The following is a 20,525-nucleotide window of genomic DNA, read 5'->3' as shown; positions in this document are numbered from 1 at the left end:
ACAAACAATCTACAGACCCACTAAGAAAATCCAACGCTCCATTCAGCAAAGGACAAGAGGCGTTCTGCAGGAGACTACCTTATAGAATCATAGAATCAAAGAGTTGGAAGAGACCTCCTGGGCCATCCAGTCCAACCCCCTGCCAAGAAGCAGGCACATTGCATTCAAATCACCCCTGACAGATGGCCATCCAGCCTCTGTTTAAAAGCTTCCAAAGAAGGAGCCTCCGCCACACTCCGGGGCAGAGACTTCCACTGTTGAACAGCTCTCACAGTCAGGAAGTTCTTCCTAATGTTCAGATGGAATCTCCTTTCTTGTAGTTTGAAGCCATTGTTTCATGTCCTAGTGTTCAGGGAAGCAGAAAACAAGCTTGCTCTCTCCTCCCTGTGGCTTCCTCTCACATATTTATACATGGCTATTATGTCTCCTCTCAACCTTCTCTTCTTCAGGCTAAACATGCCCAGCTCCTTAAGCCGCTCCTCATAGGGCTTGTTCTCCAGACCCTTGATCATTTTAGTCACCCTCCTCTGGACACATTCCAGCTTGTCAATATCTCTCTTGAATTGTGGTGCCCAGAACTGGACACAATATTCCAGGTGTGGTCTAACCAAAGCAGAATAGAGGGGTAGCATAACATGAAGCTGTGGACAAGTCTACATAGGGACCACCAAACGCAACAGCATTGCCCAAACACAAATCAAGGAACAGGAACAGCACTGCAGACTAACTCTACCAGAGAAATCAGCCATAGCAGAGCACCTGATGAACCAACCTGGACACAGCAATTTATTTGAGAACACCAAAATGCTGGACCACTCTCACAACCACCATGTCAGACTACACAGATAAGCCATTGAAATCCAGAAGCAAGTGGACAATTTCAATAGAAAGGAGGAAATTATGAAAATGAACAAAATCTGGCTACCAGTATTTAAAAAAACCTCTAATATTAGGACAGTAAATAAAGAGCAACACTCAAAAAACTGGAGAATTCCAAACAAGAATCATTCAGGACCAGCTAACACCTCTCAACAAAGGATTTCCCCAGGCAGGCTTTGAAGCTGCAAGGCTATTCAATGCTAATTGAATTAGATTAGCATTAGTAATTATAATAATGTTACCGCCTTTGTCACAAGTACGTTTGGCGGAGACGAGTGACAGGGCCTTCTCGGCGGTGGCCCCTCGGTTGTGGAACACCCTTCCTATAGATATTAGATCGGCCACCTGTCTTTTAACATTCTGGAAAAAAGTCAAGACGTGGCTTTTTGAACAAGCGTTTGCAAATGCAGAGTAACTGACACTGGAAAATGGAACAACTAGACCAGTGATTCTCAACCTGGGGGTCAACCTGGGTGTCAGAGGGGTCTTTGGCGACCCCTCTGACACCCCCTCGCGACCCCTAGAGGGGTCGCGAGGGGGTGTCAGAGGGGTCGCCAAAGACCATCACAGACAGTATTTTCTGTTGTTCATGGGAGTTCTGTGTGGGAAGTTTGGCCTAATTCTATCGTTGGTGGGCTTCAGAATGCTCTTTGGTTGTAGGTGAACTATAAATTCCAGCAACTACAACTCCCAATAACGATTCATAACAGTAGCAAAATTACAATTATGAAGTAGCAATGAAAATCATTTAATGGCTAGGGGTCACCACAACATGAGGAACTGTATTGAGGGATCGCGGCATTAGGAATATTGAAACCACTGAACTAGACAATGAGTCCGGACAATGTTTTTAACAAGGAGACACTTTGAATTTATATTTTATTGATTTGTTTAGTTTTTATTATATGTTATGTTTTTAATTGTATTTATGACATTGTAAACATTGAATTTTGCCCTGTTAACTGCCTTGAGTCACCTACGGGCTGAGAAAGGTGGCATACAAATACAGCAAATAAATAAATAAATAAATAAATAAATAAATAATAAAGGTGGCCAATTACAATATTGACACTTGCCCCAAGCAGACAAGAGTTCTTTCTCCCACCCTGGACATTCTTCCACAGATATATAAACCCCATACACCTAGTTTCCAACAGACCCCTCAACCTCTGAGGATGCCTGCCATAGATGTGGGCGAAACTTCAGGAGAGAATGCTTCTGGAACATGGTCATACAGCCCGGAAAACTCACAGCAGCCCATTAAATACATACACAGCCCCTTTCTCTGCTGGAAGACTTCACACAAAGGTGGGAAAATTGTGGGAAGAAACAGAACTGCCAGACTAAATGGATGTAATGGATCTCAAAATACGGCTGGTTATGTGTGTTCAGTTCCTTTACGCCTCAGGACTAAGTTTAGGAGCAGACAACCGCAGCACTACAATGTTTTGTCTGGTTTCCTTAATCCCATGCCTTTAAGAAACACAGATTAGGGAAAAGAAGAACATGCCACCAGAACAGACTTCCAGTTGGATTTCAGTCCCCTGGGGAAGAAGCAGGGATTTATTTTATTACAGTGAAAGCTTGAGAGGAAAGCATAGAGAAGCCTCGATTTGTCATCTTTCTCACCAGCGCCAGGTCGTTGTGCTGTCCCTGATCCTCCACGGGCGCATGCTGGGAAAGGTACACCAGGTAAGCGCTGATGGTCTGTGGGTCTGTCTCCATGTGAATGGCCTGGAAGAAGAGAGCAAGTACTATCCCTGAGCCTGGAAAACTGGCTTAGAGGACTATAACTCCCAGCAGAAGTCATGCTGAGGGATCCAGGGAGATGGAGCCTGGGTCTGCCTCACCTGCTGCAAAGCTACGGCTGTGGTAGCCCGGACGCTGTCAAATAAGGGCAGCTTGGGCAGGTCCCGCAGCAGCCATTGGTAGCCCTGCAAAAGCTCTGAGTCGCCCGAGTCCTCCTCCATAAGTGGTTCCTTCTCCTCCCTGTCGCGGATCCCTCCTTCCGAAAGCACCAAGGACAGGCCCTGCAGAGAAATACAGAAACACAACAACTACTGAGGACATTGAGCCTTTTACTACAAAATAACTGTCAACTGGAAAAGAAAAATTGACAATGGGGCTGAGATGGAATAACCTGGGAGAGGGCATGGTTGACTAGCACCCTATGCAGCTACACTTTGGCTAGGATGTGATACTCAGAGCTTGGACAGTGACTATTTTGCACACCAGTTCCCAGAATCCACCAGTCAGCACAGCCACTAGCTGGAGTGCAAACTCTGCTAAGGATAAATTGTTGGAAATAGCAACCTTCCAAGCCTTCACTATTTGTTTGTTATTGTACATATTTGCTAACCTGTATTGTTTGTATGCATCCTTGAAGTGACTGGACTGACCTTGAAGGAGCTGGGGGTGGTGACGGCCGACAGGGAGCTCTGGTGTGGGCTGGTCCATGAGGTCACGAAGTCGGAGACGACTGAACGAATGAACAACAACATTGTTTGTATATATATTGATTTGCCAATTTGACTGACTTCTTTGGTGTGGGAGCGGCATATAGACATGTGATGATGATGATAATGATGATGATAATAATAACAACAAGCTATTAGAACAAATGCCATCAAAGCCAGAATTGAAAAGTCGACAACAGATCCCAAGTGTAGATTCTGCAAGGAAGCAGGTGAAACAATCAATTCCATCCTCAGCTGCTACAAGAAGATCGTGCAGACAGACTACAAGCAGAGGCATAACACTATTGCTAAGATGATTCATTGGAACTTGTGCCACAAATACCATCTGCCTGCGACAAAGAACTAGTGGGATCACAAGCCAGAAAAAGTTACAGAAAATGAGCACGTCAAACTCCTCTGGAACTTCCGAATTCAGACTGACAGAGCTTTGGAGCACAATATTCCTGACCTCACGATCATGTTAAAAAGCAAAATATGGATTGTCAATATTGCAATCCCAAGCAACAGAGGTATTGAAGAGAAACAATTGGAAAAGCTGACACTATATGAGGATTTAAAGATCGAACTGCAAAGACTCTGGCACAAGCCAGTCAACGTGGTCCCAGCTGCAGAAGGCCAACTTACTGGGATCAGCATGCATTGTTCGCCGATACATCACACAGTCCTAGACACGTGTGATCCAATACAACAGCCAGCAGAGTGATCTTATCTGCTGTGGACTCATCTTGTTGAGTTTCAAATAATAATAATAAATATGATTGTACTGAGTGTGTTCAGACTCAGGACTCCATTTTGTTATCAGTATGCTTTTGGACTTCAATGGAAGCAGTTTGCTTTAGACCTCAGTGGAGGTGGATGCAGTTTGCATTTTGGACTTCAATGGAAGCAGACATCTTCTGGACTTACGTCGGAATAGTTAACTATATGTTTGCTTTGAGAAGTAGTGAGTACGATTATACAGTTTGGACTTTCATAAGATGTATACTAAATGACTTTGGACTATGAACTATAAATTAAGAAAGATGCCCTGTGTTCTCAACACAGAGAAACTACATCCTCTATAACTGAACTTTAATAAGAAAGGTGCCTTAATATAATATGTTTGTGAGTAAACAAGATATATTATTTTTCAAAGAAGACTTTGTTTTTTGTCTCTTGAGTGCATATTTTTAAACAAAGAGGTTTCAATGAAGAGTATATGTTTTGGCCAACTGCAACTGTAATTTCAACTTCAACTTCAGAGAAACATTTCAAAGCTTTGCTAGCGAAGTATATGTTTTTTTATGCAGTAGCGTGTCTTTGTTCCTGGCAGTTCAAAGACATGGTTTATCAGTTTAACAGCTGAGTTACCTGTGTGCCATTACATGAATGCTTGTGAACATTTTTGCTACCGGGCAATTTCAAAGTGCTGGTTTTATTTACTTATTTACTTACTTACTTACTATATTTGGCCTATAAAGCCCTAAACAGCCCCAGCACAGCTTACCTGTCCGAACGCATCTCCCTCTATGAACCACAGTGGCGACTAAGATCCTTTGGGGAGGCCCTGCTCTTGGTCCTGCCACCGTCACATGCACAATTCGCGTGGTCGAGAGACAGGACCTTCTCAGTGATTACCCCTTGGCTATGGAACCCACTCACTGGTGAGATTAAATCAGCCCCCTCCTTCCTGTCCTTCAGAAAGATGGTAAAAACTTGGCTGTGAGACCAAGCCTTTGAGACAGTGCAATAAGGAAATAATAGGAAACCCCATGGCTGGTCTGAGATGGTTTTTAGCAATTTGATTTTAAAGTTGTTACAACTGATTTTAATGTTTCTGTATATTTACAGTTTGTTTTTCTTCTGGAATTGAATGTTTGCCATATATATGCTGTGCTCCGTCCTGAGTCCCCTTCAGGGTGAGAAGGGTGGAATATAAATGCTTTAAATAAATAAATAAATATCACTTTTTTCAAAGGGTTGATTTCCAACAAGGTCATGCTTTTCCTTGACCAGTGGTTTTCAAAAGGTGGTCTTCAGATGTTCAGGGAGATTCACATTTGCCAAAAGGATATGACATCATTTTTCCTCTCCAAAAAGGTTATGAATGCCATTTTCCCAAAATATATGGTATCCTTTTGTTCCAGGTTCTCCAGCAATGCCATACAACTGCCATATTTTGAGTTCCTGTATTGAACCAAATCATTCATCAAATGAATCCCACTGTCTTCTGGAGGTCAGCAAAATGGAATCGGCAGAATAAAATGGGCTCTATCTTCCCCAAAAGTAGGCCTTGCTTGCGGCCACCTTTCATACCTTCATGGCCAGCACCCGGGAGGCCACCTGGGAGGAACTCAGGCGCCGCAGGAAGTAGTCCAGCACTTCACAGGTGGTCTGTTCATCAGCCTTGGGTCCCAAAAGCAGGTCCTGGAGGCGTCCCAGCAACTGCCTTTGCTTCTGCTGCCTCTGTGGAAGAGAGAAAGTCTGTGAGTCCATCTAGTACAATGGGGCCGGTGGCCAATTCTCTCTTCCTGTTCATCAAGCTGTAATGAATCCCTTACCTTAGCTAGCTGGCAAAAGCCTAAGGAAGTGGACCTGGCGAAGCCACGACATCCATTTTAGAAAAGGGAGACAGGGAGACGCCATCTTAGGTTAGGTTTGCCTGGGGGGGGGGGGGGGGGCGTGTTTTAGTCTTAGAGGGAAAGTTAGAAGGCTAGGATTGGTTAGAAAGATGGGGCAGAGCCTAAGTGATCTAAAGGAAAAAGTGTCTTTTAAACCAAGGATTGAGTTCCCTGTTTGCGAGTTGGAGTTTGGAAAGGGTAGAGAGAAGTGTGGGTGTTAGTGAGAGCAGTTTGGGTTTGAAGAAAAAGTTTGGGTCAGTCTTTTGTGTAGTATTCAGAAGAGCTATAGAGAATATAGCTAGAATACTGTGTGGAGCAGCACCCCGTTAGTGGTCTGTTCATTTCCTAAGGAAGGCTAGTATAGGGTTTTGGCTAGTTTCCTAAGGGGGGGGGGGGGGGGTTGGGAGTTACTTTCAGAGATTCATGTCCTGAAGCAATTTTCTGTGTTGTCACTTTTAAGACTTGTAACCCAGAAGTTTTAAGATCTTTACTCAAATGCAACCACGAGCGTTTTATGCCAGTATTTTACTGAAACCATTAAGCTTTTGTGCCTGAACATTTCAAGCCTGTTCAATAAATGTTCTTGTTATTTTTATCAACTTATACCAGCCTCAGTGTGAATACCTTTGTGGTCGAAACATTATTCAAGTCAGCTTTCAACAGCCTCTAAGAAAACTATAGTGGTACAGGGTGTGTTACTGAACAACCTCTCAATAATAATTCAGCCTGAGTATCATTAATGTGGTGGCAGCGGAAATCTTTTGAAGAATCATTTTAAGTCTCTCAGTTCCAGTGGTTTCCAGTTCCTAATATTGCAATTAACTAGGTATTTTTGAATTTCAAAATGTGAGTCAAGTACTGAAAGGGTTAAGTGGATGCAATGACTCAGCAAAAGCTGTAGTTCAATATAAGCAGCTGTGCCTGTAGCTTAGTAGGTCTCGGTGTTTGCTTCGGTCTGAGAGAGGCATCAGTTTGAGAAAGGTCTCAGTGTGAGGTAGGCCTCTGTGTGAGAGAAGCCCCAGGTTGAAGGCTTTGTGTGTGAAGGCTGCTGTGTGTAAAAAGCATCTGTGTGAAGTTCCTGTGTAAGTTCAGTGTGAGAAGAGCTCTAAGAGAGCAAAGTTGTTGTGTAAGTTCAGTGAGAGCAAAGTTCAGCGAGAGCAAAGTTCCTGTGTAAGTTCAGTGTGAGAAGAGCTCTGTAAGAGCAAAGTTGTTTATCTGCATGAGAAAGAAGCCCAGCGTGGAAGCAAAGAAAGAAGTACAAAGAACTTTATTTCTATTATGGGAACCTTGTTCTTCTAAATAGTGCAACAAAGAAAAGCCTCCTAAGGAAGAGATAAGATTGGTCTGTATGTTATTGTTCTTTTTATCACTTTGGGCTACTGGAGCTGGGTCGTGCTGCTGCTAATGTTACTCTGCTGTACAATCATGGAGAGGGTCTTTTGTTAATAAGCCCATTTGATCAACACAAATCCCTTATATAAATCCTAAACAGATACCCAAGACCACCCACCTGTCGTTTCTTTGCCCGCTGTTCTTTGCTCTCTCCCTCTTCTTCTTCTTCGCCAGAAGTCGATTCGTCAGCAGCGTCGTGCAGAAGGAATTCGCAGAGGCACTGTACAGGAAGGACGTCCAAGGAGCCTTCGCTAGACTGAACTAGATCCGCCAGCCACGGCATTGACTGGGAAGAAGCCTAAGAAAGACAAAGAAAACAATGAAGGAGGGTTAGAGAAAGCTATTTACCATCTCCAATCACTTTTGATCTCTGTAGGTATTCAGACCACCTAATTTTTTCCTCAGATCTTATACATTTTATTTTTAAAGGTCTTTTGGTGAGTAAATGGTTTCTGGGACCTTTTGGGAGGCTCAGATCTTTTCCTCTTTTTCAAAGTGACTATGATATGCAACTCAACCGCCAGGCTTTCTTACACCCTCATGTCCATAGCTCTTAGGGGTGCCCACCTGTCTCTGGATGATGTTGAGGAGGAAGTCAGGGTGCCTGCTGCGACACAGGAGGTGCCCTAAGCGGAGAGACTGGTTGAGGCTCTTCACTTGATCCAGAACTGGCTGCGGTGGCCTGCGGGGAGGGCCCCTGGCAAAGAAAGAGGAGGAGAAGCCTCGTTTGTTTCTAAATCAGAATCACAGTATGAAGCAACTAAGGTAAGAAGGACAGTATTAGCGCTGTATCCACAGGACTGTGATCTATGGTTTCATTTATTCATGTCTGGCAATTACCATATATACTCGAGTATTTTAGGCTGAAAATATTTTAGGCTGAAAAAGCCTCACTTGGCTTATACTCAAGTCAAAGTTATTTATTATTTTACTGGGTTATTGTTATTTTTATTCCATATATTATTTTACTGTGAATTATTATTATTATTATTACATTTACATTACTTTATTATTATTTTTATTACATTTATTAGTTTACTCTTTACTATTATTGTATTTATTGGGTTGTTGTAGGTTTTTTCGGGCTATATGGCCATGTTCTAGAGGCATTCTCTCCTGACATCTATGAGGATGCTTGCCACAGATGCAGGTGAAACGTCAGGAGAGAATGCCTCTAGAACATGACCATATAGCCCGAAAAAACATACAACCCAGTGATTCTGGCCATGAAAGCCTTTGACAATAAATTTAACTTATTATTTTACATTTATTATTTCACTCTATTATTATTTTTATTACAATTATTATTTTACTCCATTTATTATTAGCACATTTATTATTTTACTTTATTATTTTCATTACATTTATTATTATTACATTTATTATTTTGCTCTTATTATTATTATTATTTTCATTACATTTATTATTTTGCTCCATTTATTATTATCATCACATTTATTATTTTACATTATTATTATTATTATTATTACATTTATTATTTTGCTCTATTATTATTATTTTCATTACATTTATTATTTTGCTCCATTTATTATTATCATCACATTTATTATTTTACTTTATTATTATTGTTATTACACTTATTATTTTACATTATTATTATTATTATTATTATTACATTTCCATTATTGGGTTGTATGTTTTTTCGGGCTATGTGGCCATGTTCTAGAACATGGCCATATAGCCTGAAAAAACCTACAACAACACAGTGATTCCGGCCATGAAAGCTTTCGACAATACATTTCCATTATTTTACTATATTATTATTACATTTATTATTTTATTCTCATTATTATTATTGGAAGGATACATAAGCACATTTACATTGAAGATTAGAATACTGTTTTGATCAGAGTTGGCCAGTCTTATCTTAAATTACAGTTTTATTGAAATACTCAAAAACATTTAACTGACAGATGCCTCAATTAATGTAATTTTATTGTTACCTATTTTTATTTTGAAATTTACCTGTAGCTGCTGCATTTCCCAACCTTGGCTTAGACTCGAGTCAATGCAGTTTCCCAGTTTTTTTGGGGTAAACTTAGGTGCCTTAGCTTCTATTTGAGTCAGCATATACTCAAGTATATACAGTATTCATCCGTTTTATGCATTTACTAGGTTCTCTGGCATGACTGCAAAGTTTCTTGGGCCAGGAGTACAATGGAAGTCATACTGGATATTTTTCTGGGGAGATCCAGTGCCCTTCCACACAGCCTTATATCCAAGAATATCAAGGCAGAAAATCCCACAATATCTGCTTTGAACTGGGTTATCTGAGTCCATACTCAGATAATGTGGGATTTTCAGCCTTGATATTCTGGGATATAGGGCTGCGTGGAAGGGCCCCAAGTTTAAAGGATCTATTACATCCACTTTGAAAGTGGGTGTAGAAGTGGGTTATTTCATGTTCCCCGGCCTCCCTCTCCCCAAATCCCGGCTGTTTCCTCTTCTAGAACAATGGAAGTTGCATACTGGGGATCCAGGCTGGTGAGCTGAGAGAGCAAGAGGCTGCTGCTCTCCGTGATGGTTTGCTTTGTGGACGCAGCTGCTAAGTGTCCTTCAAACGCGAGGATCTCTTGCTTCTCCCTTTGCGAGATCTGCAGCTCACGGCTGATCATTTCTGTGCGGGTCTCTTCATCCGTCAGGGTGCAGGGAGGGTAGGAGTAATTGCTGAGAAGGAAAGGAGAAAAAAAGCTTGACATTTCCAAACTTCATTGGAACACTGAGACAAAACAGCTGCTTGGGAAATAGCCTTGAATTCAGACTTAATCTTGACCACAGAGGCCTAGATAGGACACTTCCCTAGGCATCACTAGATCCTTTCATCTCAAGAACAGAGAAGCATCCCGAGCTCTGAAGATCACCTGGGAAGGAATCCCACTGGAGCATTGCAGCACACCCAAATACCTGGGAGTCACTCTGGACCGTGCTCTGACCTACAAGAAGCACTGCCTGAACATCAAGCAAAAAGTGGGTGCCAGAAACAATATCATACGAAAGCTGACTGGCACAACCTGGGGATCACAACCAGATACAGTGAAGACATCTGCCCTTGCGCTGTGCTACTCTGCTGCTGAGTATGCATGCCCAGTGTGGAACACATCTCACCACACTAAAACAGTGGATGTGGCTCTTAATGAGACATGTTGCATTATCACGGGGTGTCTGCGCCCTACACCACTGGAGAAATTACATTGCTTAGCCGGTATTGCACCACCTGACATCCGCCGGAAGGTAGCAGCCAATAGTGAAAGGACCAAGGCAGAGATATCTCCAGCTCATCCCCTGTTTGGGTATCAGCCAGCATGTCAACGACTTAAATCTAGAAATAGTTTTCTAAGATCTACAGAGACACTCGCTGGAACACCTCAGCAAGCGAGAGTCCAAAAGTGGCAGGCTCAAACCAAGAACCTCAACCAATGGCTGATACCAAATGAGAGACTCCCTCCTGGGCACACAGAGGACTGGGCGACCTGGAAGGCACTGAACAGACTGCGCTCGGGCACCACGAGATGCAGAGCCAACCTTCAGAAATGGGGCTACAAAGTGGAATCCTCGACATGCGAGTGTAGAGAAGAGCAAACCACTGACCACTTGCTGCAATGCAATCTGAGCCCTGCCACATGCACAATGGAGGACCTTCTTGCAGCAACACCGGAAGCACTCCAAGTGGCCAGATACTGGTCAAAGTACATTTAACCAACTACCAAACTCACAAGTTTTGTATTTTGTCTGTTTATTTGCTTTGTTCTGTTAGAAATGTAATATAATGGACTGGCTGCTCTGACACGACAAATAAAAAAAATAAAAATTCTTGGAATGCATTGACTAGAAGTCAATTTTCAGCCTTGATATTCTGGGACACTGTTTACTTCAGGAACATTTCCATCCATCAGCTGACCTTGACAGAGCTCAATGGGGATACTCACTTGGTCATGACCATTTCCATGAGCATCTTCAGTGTGGGGTATTCCTCCCAGGCAGTAAGACCTAAGACACAACGTAGGCAGGAAGAGGAAACAGAAAAAAGTGATAAAATATTGAGTACAAGAGTCAGAGGTTTGCACAATTGGGGATAGAGCCAACTGTAAAGAGGGGTGGAGGTTTCCAGCAACAAGTATTTAGTGGCTTTACCTCACAGACATTACAACATCCCAGTTGTGACACTCACCGATATTCTCAGGATTGAAGGCAGCAACAACAAGCAACAGGGGCCAGGCTTTCCAGTAAAGGGTAGAGATGGCCAGGTTTGGGGGGTGGTACCTTCAAAGCAAAGCAAAGGAGAGGGGAAATATGTATACCTCTAGGCATTTTCTATTAAGAATGAAACAATAGTTATTTTCTCCAGCATGGAAACCTTACCCAGGAGGGAGCTGAATGTTCTCCGGATGGTGGTAAGTGCACAGGTTCAAAACAGCATCAATCAGCTGGATCCTCTCTACTTTCAGGACTTCCAGGTCTAAAGGAAAACAAAGGAGGAGGACTAGGAATGGGTGCTCTCATCTATTTACAGGAAGATAGAGAACCCATAGCCCTTGGTTTCTTAGCTCCAACCTTTCAAAGATACTTACCATATATACTCGAGTACAAGCTGAGTTTTTCAGCTCTTTTTTAAGGTTGAAAAAGCCCCTCCTGGCTTATACTTGAGTCAAAGTTATTTATTATTTTTCTTTATTATTATTATTATTATTATTCCATTTATTATTTTACTCTATTTATTATTATTATTACTATTATTATTATTATACCATTTATTATTTTATTCTATTTATTATTACTATTATTACATTATTTTACTCTATTTATATTATTCCATTTATTTTTTTACTCTAATTATTATTATTATTATTATTGACAAAAAAGCACAGTATGTCACAGCAAACGAGATCTCTATACTGGATTTTGTATCACAAAATCCCAAGTCGAACACTTCCCAAGCGTCTAGGACAGTGTGAGGTATTTTTGAATGATGCGCGCAGATCCAAGTAAGGTGGCCTTTTGCAGTTGACAGATCATGATTTTGTCAATGTTTATTGTTTCCAAATGCCGGCTGAGATGATGATGATGATGATTATTATTATTATTTGAAACACAACAAGGTGAGTACACAGCAGACAAGATCACTCTGCTGGTTGTTGTATTGGATCACAAGTCGGACACTTCCCAAGTGTCTAGGACTGTGTGATGTATCAGTGAATAATGCGTGCAAATCCCAGTAAGGTGGTCTTTTGCAGCGGGCAGATGACAATTTTGTCAGCGCCGATTGTGTTTAAGTACAGGTCAAGGTCTTTAGGCACTGCACCCAGTGTGCCGATCACTGCTGGGACTGGCACACTGGGTGCAGTGCCTAAAGACCTTGGCCTTTATTATTATTATTATTATTATTATTATTATTATTGCTCTATTATTATTATTATTATTATTATTATTATTACATTTATTATTTTACTATATTTATTATTGTTATTACATTTATTATTGTATTCTATTATTAATAATAATATATTCACATTATTTTACTCTATTATTTTTTAATTTATTATTTTACTCCATTTATAATTACATTTATTATTTTACTCTATTATTATTACTACTACATTTATTATTTTACTCTATTATTATTTTTATTACATTTATTATTTTACTCTCTTTCTTATTATTGGAAGGATATGTCACCACATTTACATTGAAGAAGTTTAGAATAAAGGTTTGATCACAGTTGGACAGTCATGTCTTAAATTACAGTTTTGTGTAACAACTCAAAAATATTTAACCCAATGATGCCTCAATTAATGCAATTTTATTGGTATCTGTTTTTATTTTGAAATTTACCAGTAGCTGCTTGGCTTATACTCAAGTCAATAAATTTTCTGAGTTTTTTGTGGTAAAATTAGGTGCCTCGGCTTATATTTGGGTCATCTTATACTCGAGTATATATGGTATTTCAAAACTGCAGATTTGGCAAAGGGACTCTGAACAGGGTCATATTATTGCTACAATGCCATTTCCTTTCCTGACTTCCTCCCTCTCAGCTCTTCTTCCTTAGATTGTGTCTTTTTAGATGATTACACCTGCAGAAAGGGACTGCCTTTGACTTTTTCCCCCACAACCCACACTGGAACCTTTTCTTTCCAAGTAAAAGTATAAAAATTCATTATTATTTTTTAGAAAGGTGAGAACATCAAAACGCACAATCTGGAGGCACAAAGAGCAGCATCCCTGTTGAAGACAAAAACCTCAGGAGCTCAATGGATGAGAGAAACAGGTCAGAAACACAGAGATAAATCCGTGGTCGCAGGCTTTCAAGGCCGGAATCACTGGGTTGCTGTGATTTTTCCAAGCTGTCTGGCCATGTTCCAGAAGCATTCTCTCCTGACATGTTTCCCATATCTATGGGAGGCATCCTCACAGGTTGAGGGGTCTGTTGGAAACTAGGCAAGTGATGTTTCTGTATCTGTGGAATAATGTCCAGGGTGGGAGCTTTGAAGCTGCAAGGCTATTCAACGCTAATCAAGGTGGCCAATTGCAACCTTTACACTTGCAAAACAACAGAAAAATTAGCACTGAATAGCCTTGCAGCTTCAAAACCTGGCTGGTTGCTGCCTTGGGCGATCATTTGCTAGTAGGTGTTAGCTGGCCCTGATAGTTTCTTGTCTAGCATTCCCCTGGTTTTTTTTTTTTTTTTTTTTTTTAGTGTTGCTCTTTATTTACTGTCCTGATTTTAGATTTTTTACATACTGGTAGCCAGACTGTGTTCATTTTCATGGTTTTCTCCCTTCTGTTGACATTGCCCACATGCTTGTGGATTTCTCCCAACAAAGGATTCCCCCAGGTAGGAAGCAGCCAAGCCTTGAAGCTGCAACGCTATTCAATGCTAATCAAGGTGATCAATTGCAATGCAGCAATCCTTTGTTGAGAGGTGTTAGCTGGCCCTGATTGTTTCTTGTCTGGAATTCCCCTGGTTTTTTTTTGTTTTTTTAGTGTTGCTCTTTATTTACTGTCCCGATTTTAGACTTTTTAAATACTGGAAGCCAGATTTTGTTCATTTTCATGGTTTCCTCCCTTCTGTTGACATTGCCCACATGCTTGTGGATTTCTCCCAACAAAGGATTCCCCCAGGCAGGAAGCAGCCAAGCCTTGAAGCTGCAAGGTTATTCAATGCTAATCAAGGTGATCAGTTGTAACATTCACACTTGCCTCAACCAGACAAGAGTTCTTTCTCTCACCCTGGACATTCCACACATATATGAACCCCACTTGCCTCGTTTCCAACAGACCTCACAACCTCTGAGGATGCCTGCCATATATGTGGGCAAAATGTCAGGAGAGAATGCTTCTGGAACATGGCCATGCAGCCTGTAAAACTCACAGCAACCCAGACATAAATCCATATGGGTAGGAAAGGGATGACTAGAAGGGAGAAGGGATTTTCTGAAGGAACAGTCCACTGTTGCCAATGTCCTCCTCCAACCCAGATCTCACCATCCGCCTGCACAGCTGCTGCCCGTTTCACCAGGTGGTCAGCCAGCTCCATGGCATCAGCGGGGCCAAGGGGGAGATCACGGGAGAGGCCGATCACCAGGATGCGCATGAGGGTGTCTTCCAGGATGGGCACTTCAGAGCAGAGGCGGAGGAAGAAGCTGGGGAGGAAGAGGAGGAGAATGAAGAAGGAAGGGGTCACAACAGCAAGGATGGTGTGAAAGCTGAAACAGCTTCCACTTAGCAATCCTTCTCGGAACTTTTTGGCACGTCACCCATACAGCTTTCCTCCAGGTTCAAGCTGAGGCTCAGACTTACTTGCGGTCACTTTCGGGCGGCCAGTTGTCCCACTTGTAGTAAGTCTCCGGCTGCTCCGTGAACAGCACTTTGTGGAGGCTGTGGGCAAAACAACAACAAAGAGCAGGAAATCTCAGAAATCTGGCAAGTGGGAAGCTAAACCAAAATCCAAAGCAGCCCAGGTTTCAGAGTCTGGCACCACAATTTCGGTAGCAGAATCTGGCACAGGATGGCGACTAAAATGATCAAGGGTCTGGAGAACAAGCCTTATGAGGAGCGGCTTAAGGAGCTGGGCATGTTTAGCCTGAAGAAGAGAAGGCTGAGCGGAGATATGATAGCCATGTATAAATATGTGAGAGGAAGCCACAGGGAGGAGGGAGAAAGCCTGTTTTCTGCTTCCCTGGAGACTAGGACACAATGGAACAATGGCTTCAAACTACAAGAGAGGAGATTCCATCTGAACATGAGGAAGAACTTCCTGACTGTGAGAGCCGTTCAGCAGTGGAACTCTCTGCCTGGGAGTGTGGTGGAGGCTCCTTCTTTGGAAGCTTTTAAACAGAGGCTGGATGGCCATCTGTCAGGGGTGATTTGAATGCAATGTTCCTGCTTCTTGGCAGAATGGGGTTGGACTGGATGCCCCATGAGGTCTCTTCCAACTCTTTGATTGTATGATGGCTATAGGAGCACTAGGGATCAGTTTTGGACCAGCAAAGGGCTTCGTGAAGTAGGGATTGAATTTCTATTATTTTAAAGGGCCTCTCTGGACTTCAAATGGCCCAGAAAGGACCAAAACATGATGACAATGCCATTTAGAGGATGCCTGGAGGTATCTAGCTGGAGCAAATGTACCCCTAAGGCAATGGTTCTCAACTGTAGGTGCCCAAATGTTTTGGTCTTCAACGCTCAGAAATCATAGGTTGGTAAACTGGCTGGGATTTCTGGGAGTTGTAGGCCAAAACAACTGGGGACCCACAGGTTTAGAACCACTGCCTGAAGGTCTCATAAGGAGTGAATGTGCTCCCTTAGCCTTCCACGATTTGGCATCTTTTCAAGCAGCAGTTCATTAGGGTGTCTTTCAGAGTGGCGATTTCCCAGGCCTATTGGCAATCACTAGGGAACGAACCCAAGGCCTTTGTCAAACCAACCCCATTCCCTACCAGTGGACATAGTCCTTGGGAGCCAGTTTCGTGATGGAGGGAACCACGGTGTGCAGCCACCAGACAGCGTCCCGTTGAATTGCCGCAATCTGGTTCTGGAAAGCCCTCAGCACTTCCAAGTCTGGGCAAAAGGAGAAGGCAAAAGAAGAGTTGGGAGCAAAAGAACAAGCTGCCAGCATTGCAAATCAATCAAGCAGGATTTATTTAGATTTATTATGACAAACATATAATAACATTAATAATGCTATTGACTGATATTTTGTTATGCTATACTCTTGGGAGATTTCTGCCTATTGTAATACTCCCTCTTCTTCTTGACCTATTTTCAGCAGAAAACAAGACATCGTAAGTACTTACTTTTTTTCTCCCCTTTGTCCCATGCAATCCCAGCCTCCTTCACCTGAGCAGTGATGCTGAGCATCATGGAGACGGCCAGCAGGTCTGTGATGTGAATGACAAACCGGTCCTAAAAAAACAAGAGAGCAATGTGGTCATTAGCAATGCAGCAGAGTCCAGAAGGTTACGAGCCAGGACTGAAAGAGTAGGTGGTTTGCTAATCTGCCTATACATTGGTCTTTGATGAGAAGGTGCTGTGAACATGAGACAGATTTAAAAAGAAGGAAAAAGAGGCTTCTAGTTTTCCATTAACAATGATGTAGATCAGAATTCAGTGAAAAAGTCTGAAAGATGTAGAGGGAAAAGTAGAACAAAAGTCTTTCTAGATCAGTGTTTCCCAACCCTGAGATTGAGACCCCTGGCAGGTTTGTGAGGGGGGTGTCAGAGGGATCACTAAACACCATCAGAAACATATATTTTTCATGGTCTTAGGAGCCCTTTTGGCAGAGAAGGTTGAAGATCTCTCCCCCTGCCCTTCTCTTCCTTTTTGGTATTGATGAACTACAACTCTCAGAATTCAAAAACAGTCCCCCAACCCCTCCAGTATTCAGTGCTGCCCATGTAGGTAGTATTCCAAGTTTGGTGGAGATGCATTGTGGGCTGGGTTCAGAGTGCTCTTTGATTGTATGTGAACATCAAATCCCAGCAACTACAACTCCCAAATGTCAAGGCCTATTCTCCCCAAACTCCACCAGTGTTCACATTTCAGCATATTGAGCATTTGTGCCAAGTTTGGTCCAGATCTGTCATTGTTTGGGTTCACAGTGCTCTCTGGATGTAGGTGAACTACAACTTCAAAACTCATGTCAATGCCCACCAAACCCTTCCAGTGTTTTCTGTTGGTCATGGGAGTTCTGTGTGCCAAGTCTGGTTCAGTTCCATCGTTGGAGGAATGCGCTTTGATTGTAGGTGAACTATAAATCCCAGCAACTACAATTTCCACATTATGAAATGAATTGCCCTCAATGCCACCAGTATTTAAATTTGGGCGTATCGGGTATTTGTGCCAAATTTGGTCCAGTGAATAAAAGTACATCCTGCATATCAGATATTTACATTACGATTTGTAACAGTAGCAAAATTACAGTTATGAAGTAGCAACCAAAATAATTTTATGGTTGGGGGTCACCACAACATGAAGAACGGTATTATAAGGGGTCGTGGCATGAGGAAGGTTGAGAAACACTGTTCTAGACCATGGTTGGACACCTCTCTCTCTGTTCCTAAAGAGGAATTTTACAATTTTACTAAATTTTGGAAGTTCTTGGCAACTTTATAATAAAATCCAGCAGAACTCATTCATTCTAATAGAGTTCATTTTTATCCTTTGTTTCGAGTTTCCATGGTGAGTTCAGGAACATATCCCTTGATTGTACTGTGCAGTTCCCAGTATCTGCCAGCAGAATTCTGGGATTTGTAGTCTAAAAAAAGACAACATCTGGTGGAAGCCAAGTCGGGCCCTCACCTTGAACTCCATCTCTGCGTACTGGGACTCCTTCCGCTCCTGCATGAGGCCAAGGCAGAAGGCCTGGAAGTTGATCTCATGCTTGGTCTGCTTGATGATCTCCCGCAGCAAGGCCCGCGAGGCCCGGAGGTAGTCGTCCTTGTTGGTCAGAAGGTCCTGGAACACCATTGCTAAGAACTGGACATCAAGGAAGAAAAGAACCAATGTTAAGGCAGAAATGTGGATGGGAAAGAAGGGCCTCCTTCTGTTGATGAGTCTGTCCCATCACTCATAACTAGAGTTGCGCCCGAATCACTATTAACGAAAAGATTAGTAGTTTTCAAATAGTAATTTTTGTATAATTTTCGAAAACATAAAGGGGAAGAGAGAGACAAAATAACCAGTGAAACGAATTCAGAAAGACGATATTTTCAAAAAAGAGTTAAGTCTACAAAATACCAGAGGCAGGGGGATCCGTGGCGTCTTTTTCTCTCCCCAGTAAAAGCTGCTTCCTACATTTCTTCTTGGAAAGTTCCCTTCTCCTCCAGAGAGGGCTGTAGAACTCACTTTCCCATTGGCACTAACACAGGGTGGCCACTGAAAATTCCTCTCGGAGCACGTTGTGAGTTGAAATTTTTCTCTGTGTCTCTCATCTGCCCTTGCGCTGTGCTACTCTGCTGCTGAGTATGCATGTCCAGTGTGGAACACAACTCACCACACTAAAACAGTGGATGTGGCTCTTAATGAGACATGCCGCATTATCACGGGATGTCTGCGCCCTACACCACTGGAGAAATTACACTGTCTAGCCGGTATCGCACCACCTGACATCCGCCGGGAAGTGGCAGCCAATAGTGAAAGGACCAAGGCAGAGACATCTCCAGCTCATCCCCTGTTTGGGTATCCGCCAGCACGTCAACGACTTAAATCCAGACCTAGTTTTCTAAGATCTACAGAGACACTCGCTGGAACACCTCAGCAAGCGAGAGTCCAAAAGTGGCAGGCTCAAACCCAGAACCTCAACCAATGGCTGATACCAAATGAGAGACTCCTCCCTGGGCACACAGAAGACTGGGAGACTTGGAAGGCACTGAACAGACTGCGCTTTGGCACCACAAGATGCAGAGCCAACCTCAAGAAATGGGGCTACAAAGTGGAATCCTCGACATGCGAGTGTGGAGAAGAGCAAACCACTGACCACCTGCTGCAATGCAACCTGAGCCCAGCCACATGCACAATGGGGGACCTTCTTGCAGCAACACCACAGGCACTCCAAGTGGCCAGATACTGGTCAAAGGACATTTAATCAACTACCAAACTCACACATTTTGTATTTTCTCTGTTTGTTTGCTTGCTTTGTTCTGTTAGAAATGTAATATAATTGACTGGCTGCCCTGACACGAGAAATAAATAAAGCCAATAAAAAGCCTCGTGGTGTTCATGATCTGATTGGCTGAGAATGGGCACAACCGGCAGTTCCCAGAACCCTCTCTTGCGGTTTGTCTTATTTTTTAAAATGTTATGTTTAAAACTTAAAATAATTCTAAAAAATTAGTCGATTGGTGAATTGTTTTGAAACTTGGAAGACCTGCAGTTGTAAATGGGGTCCACAACTGATGTAGGTTTCATGCAGATAGGCCTTGAAATGGCTGAGGATTGAGCCTTTAAAGTTTCCAATTGTAGCCAATGGGCCTAATTTCCTCCGAATGAAACGGAAAACACCCCTACCCTTTCGGGTAACTTTCTGGTAAATGAAATGAGGGATCAGATGGAAACAGACCTGAAAATGATATGCCTTTTGGCCTGAATGCACATGACTACTCATAACTGCGGTCTACTGCTAGGTGCTGGGAATTGTAGTCCAAGAACCTTGGGAGTGCCACACAAACCAAGAATATGAGTGACAGTTATTTCAGCTAAAACTACGAAGCCTGTTCTGTGGGCAGATCCAACTCCTGCTTTGCCAGATTCTACCTTCGTGGGAACTCTTTCCACTCTATCTGTTAAAAGAGCTGTAATCTTGCAAGAGATACTTGGCTGCGAAGAATCAATTTTTGGACCAAAAGTCTATTAAACTCCTAGAGGAACAATGTCATGCAGGTTTATCATAGGTCTCCCTAGTTCCCATAGAAGATGCATCACTAAAGAAATTCAAGAGACAGTCCCTTGCTCAATTTCTAGCTTTCCAATTACGTGTACTTACCTTGGGAGCCAGTTCTGGGCTGTGCTGGAGGACTGTGTACAGAATCTGCATGTTATTGGGGTTCCTAGCATTCGAAAGCTCATTGAAGACCACTGATTTCACCACGGTGCCCAAGTTGTCCCGGTGGGCATTCAGCAGCTCCCTGGAGGGGTTAGAAATCTAGGATCACAGCCTGCACATTGA

The 20,525-nt window shown here is 42.6% G+C and overlaps 1 protein-coding gene across 1 annotated transcript in view; it reads right to left on the bottom strand.

The window, feature by feature from the left end:
- Window positions 1-20,525, bottom strand: part of LOC132782139 (integrator complex subunit 1) — a 64,737-nt gene that overhangs the window by 36,009 nt on the left and 8,203 nt on the right. Inside the window, exons 8-22 of the mRNA XM_067461460.1 lie at window positions 20,343-20,484; window positions 18,161-18,337; window positions 16,657-16,765; window positions 16,300-16,420; window positions 15,164-15,241; window positions 14,849-15,006; window positions 11,729-11,825; window positions 11,538-11,629; window positions 11,296-11,356; window positions 9,839-10,036; window positions 7,916-8,045; window positions 7,467-7,646; window positions 5,652-5,801; window positions 2,730-2,909; window positions 2,509-2,613 (exon numbers count right to left, since the gene is read on the bottom strand). Coding sequence (XP_067317561.1) covers window positions 2,509-2,613; window positions 2,730-2,909; window positions 5,652-5,801; window positions 7,467-7,646; window positions 7,916-8,045; window positions 9,839-10,036; window positions 11,296-11,356; window positions 11,538-11,629; window positions 11,729-11,825; window positions 14,849-15,006; window positions 15,164-15,241; window positions 16,300-16,420; window positions 16,657-16,765; window positions 18,161-18,337; window positions 20,343-20,484 — 1,978 coding nt within the window. The remainder of the gene's footprint in view (window positions 1-2,508; window positions 2,614-2,729; window positions 2,910-5,651; window positions 5,802-7,466; window positions 7,647-7,915; window positions 8,046-9,838; window positions 10,037-11,295; window positions 11,357-11,537; window positions 11,630-11,728; window positions 11,826-14,848; window positions 15,007-15,163; window positions 15,242-16,299; window positions 16,421-16,656; window positions 16,766-18,160; window positions 18,338-20,342; window positions 20,485-20,525) is intronic.

The sequence above is a fragment of the Anolis sagrei genome, chromosome Y, assembly GCF_037176765.1.
Source record: "Anolis sagrei isolate rAnoSag1 chromosome Y, rAnoSag1.mat, whole genome shotgun sequence".
NCBI lineage: Eukaryota > Metazoa > Chordata > Lepidosauria > Squamata > Dactyloidae > Anolis > Anolis sagrei.
Note: the sequence above shows the minus strand (reverse complement) of the source record. Positions and strands in the feature narration are given on the sequence as shown.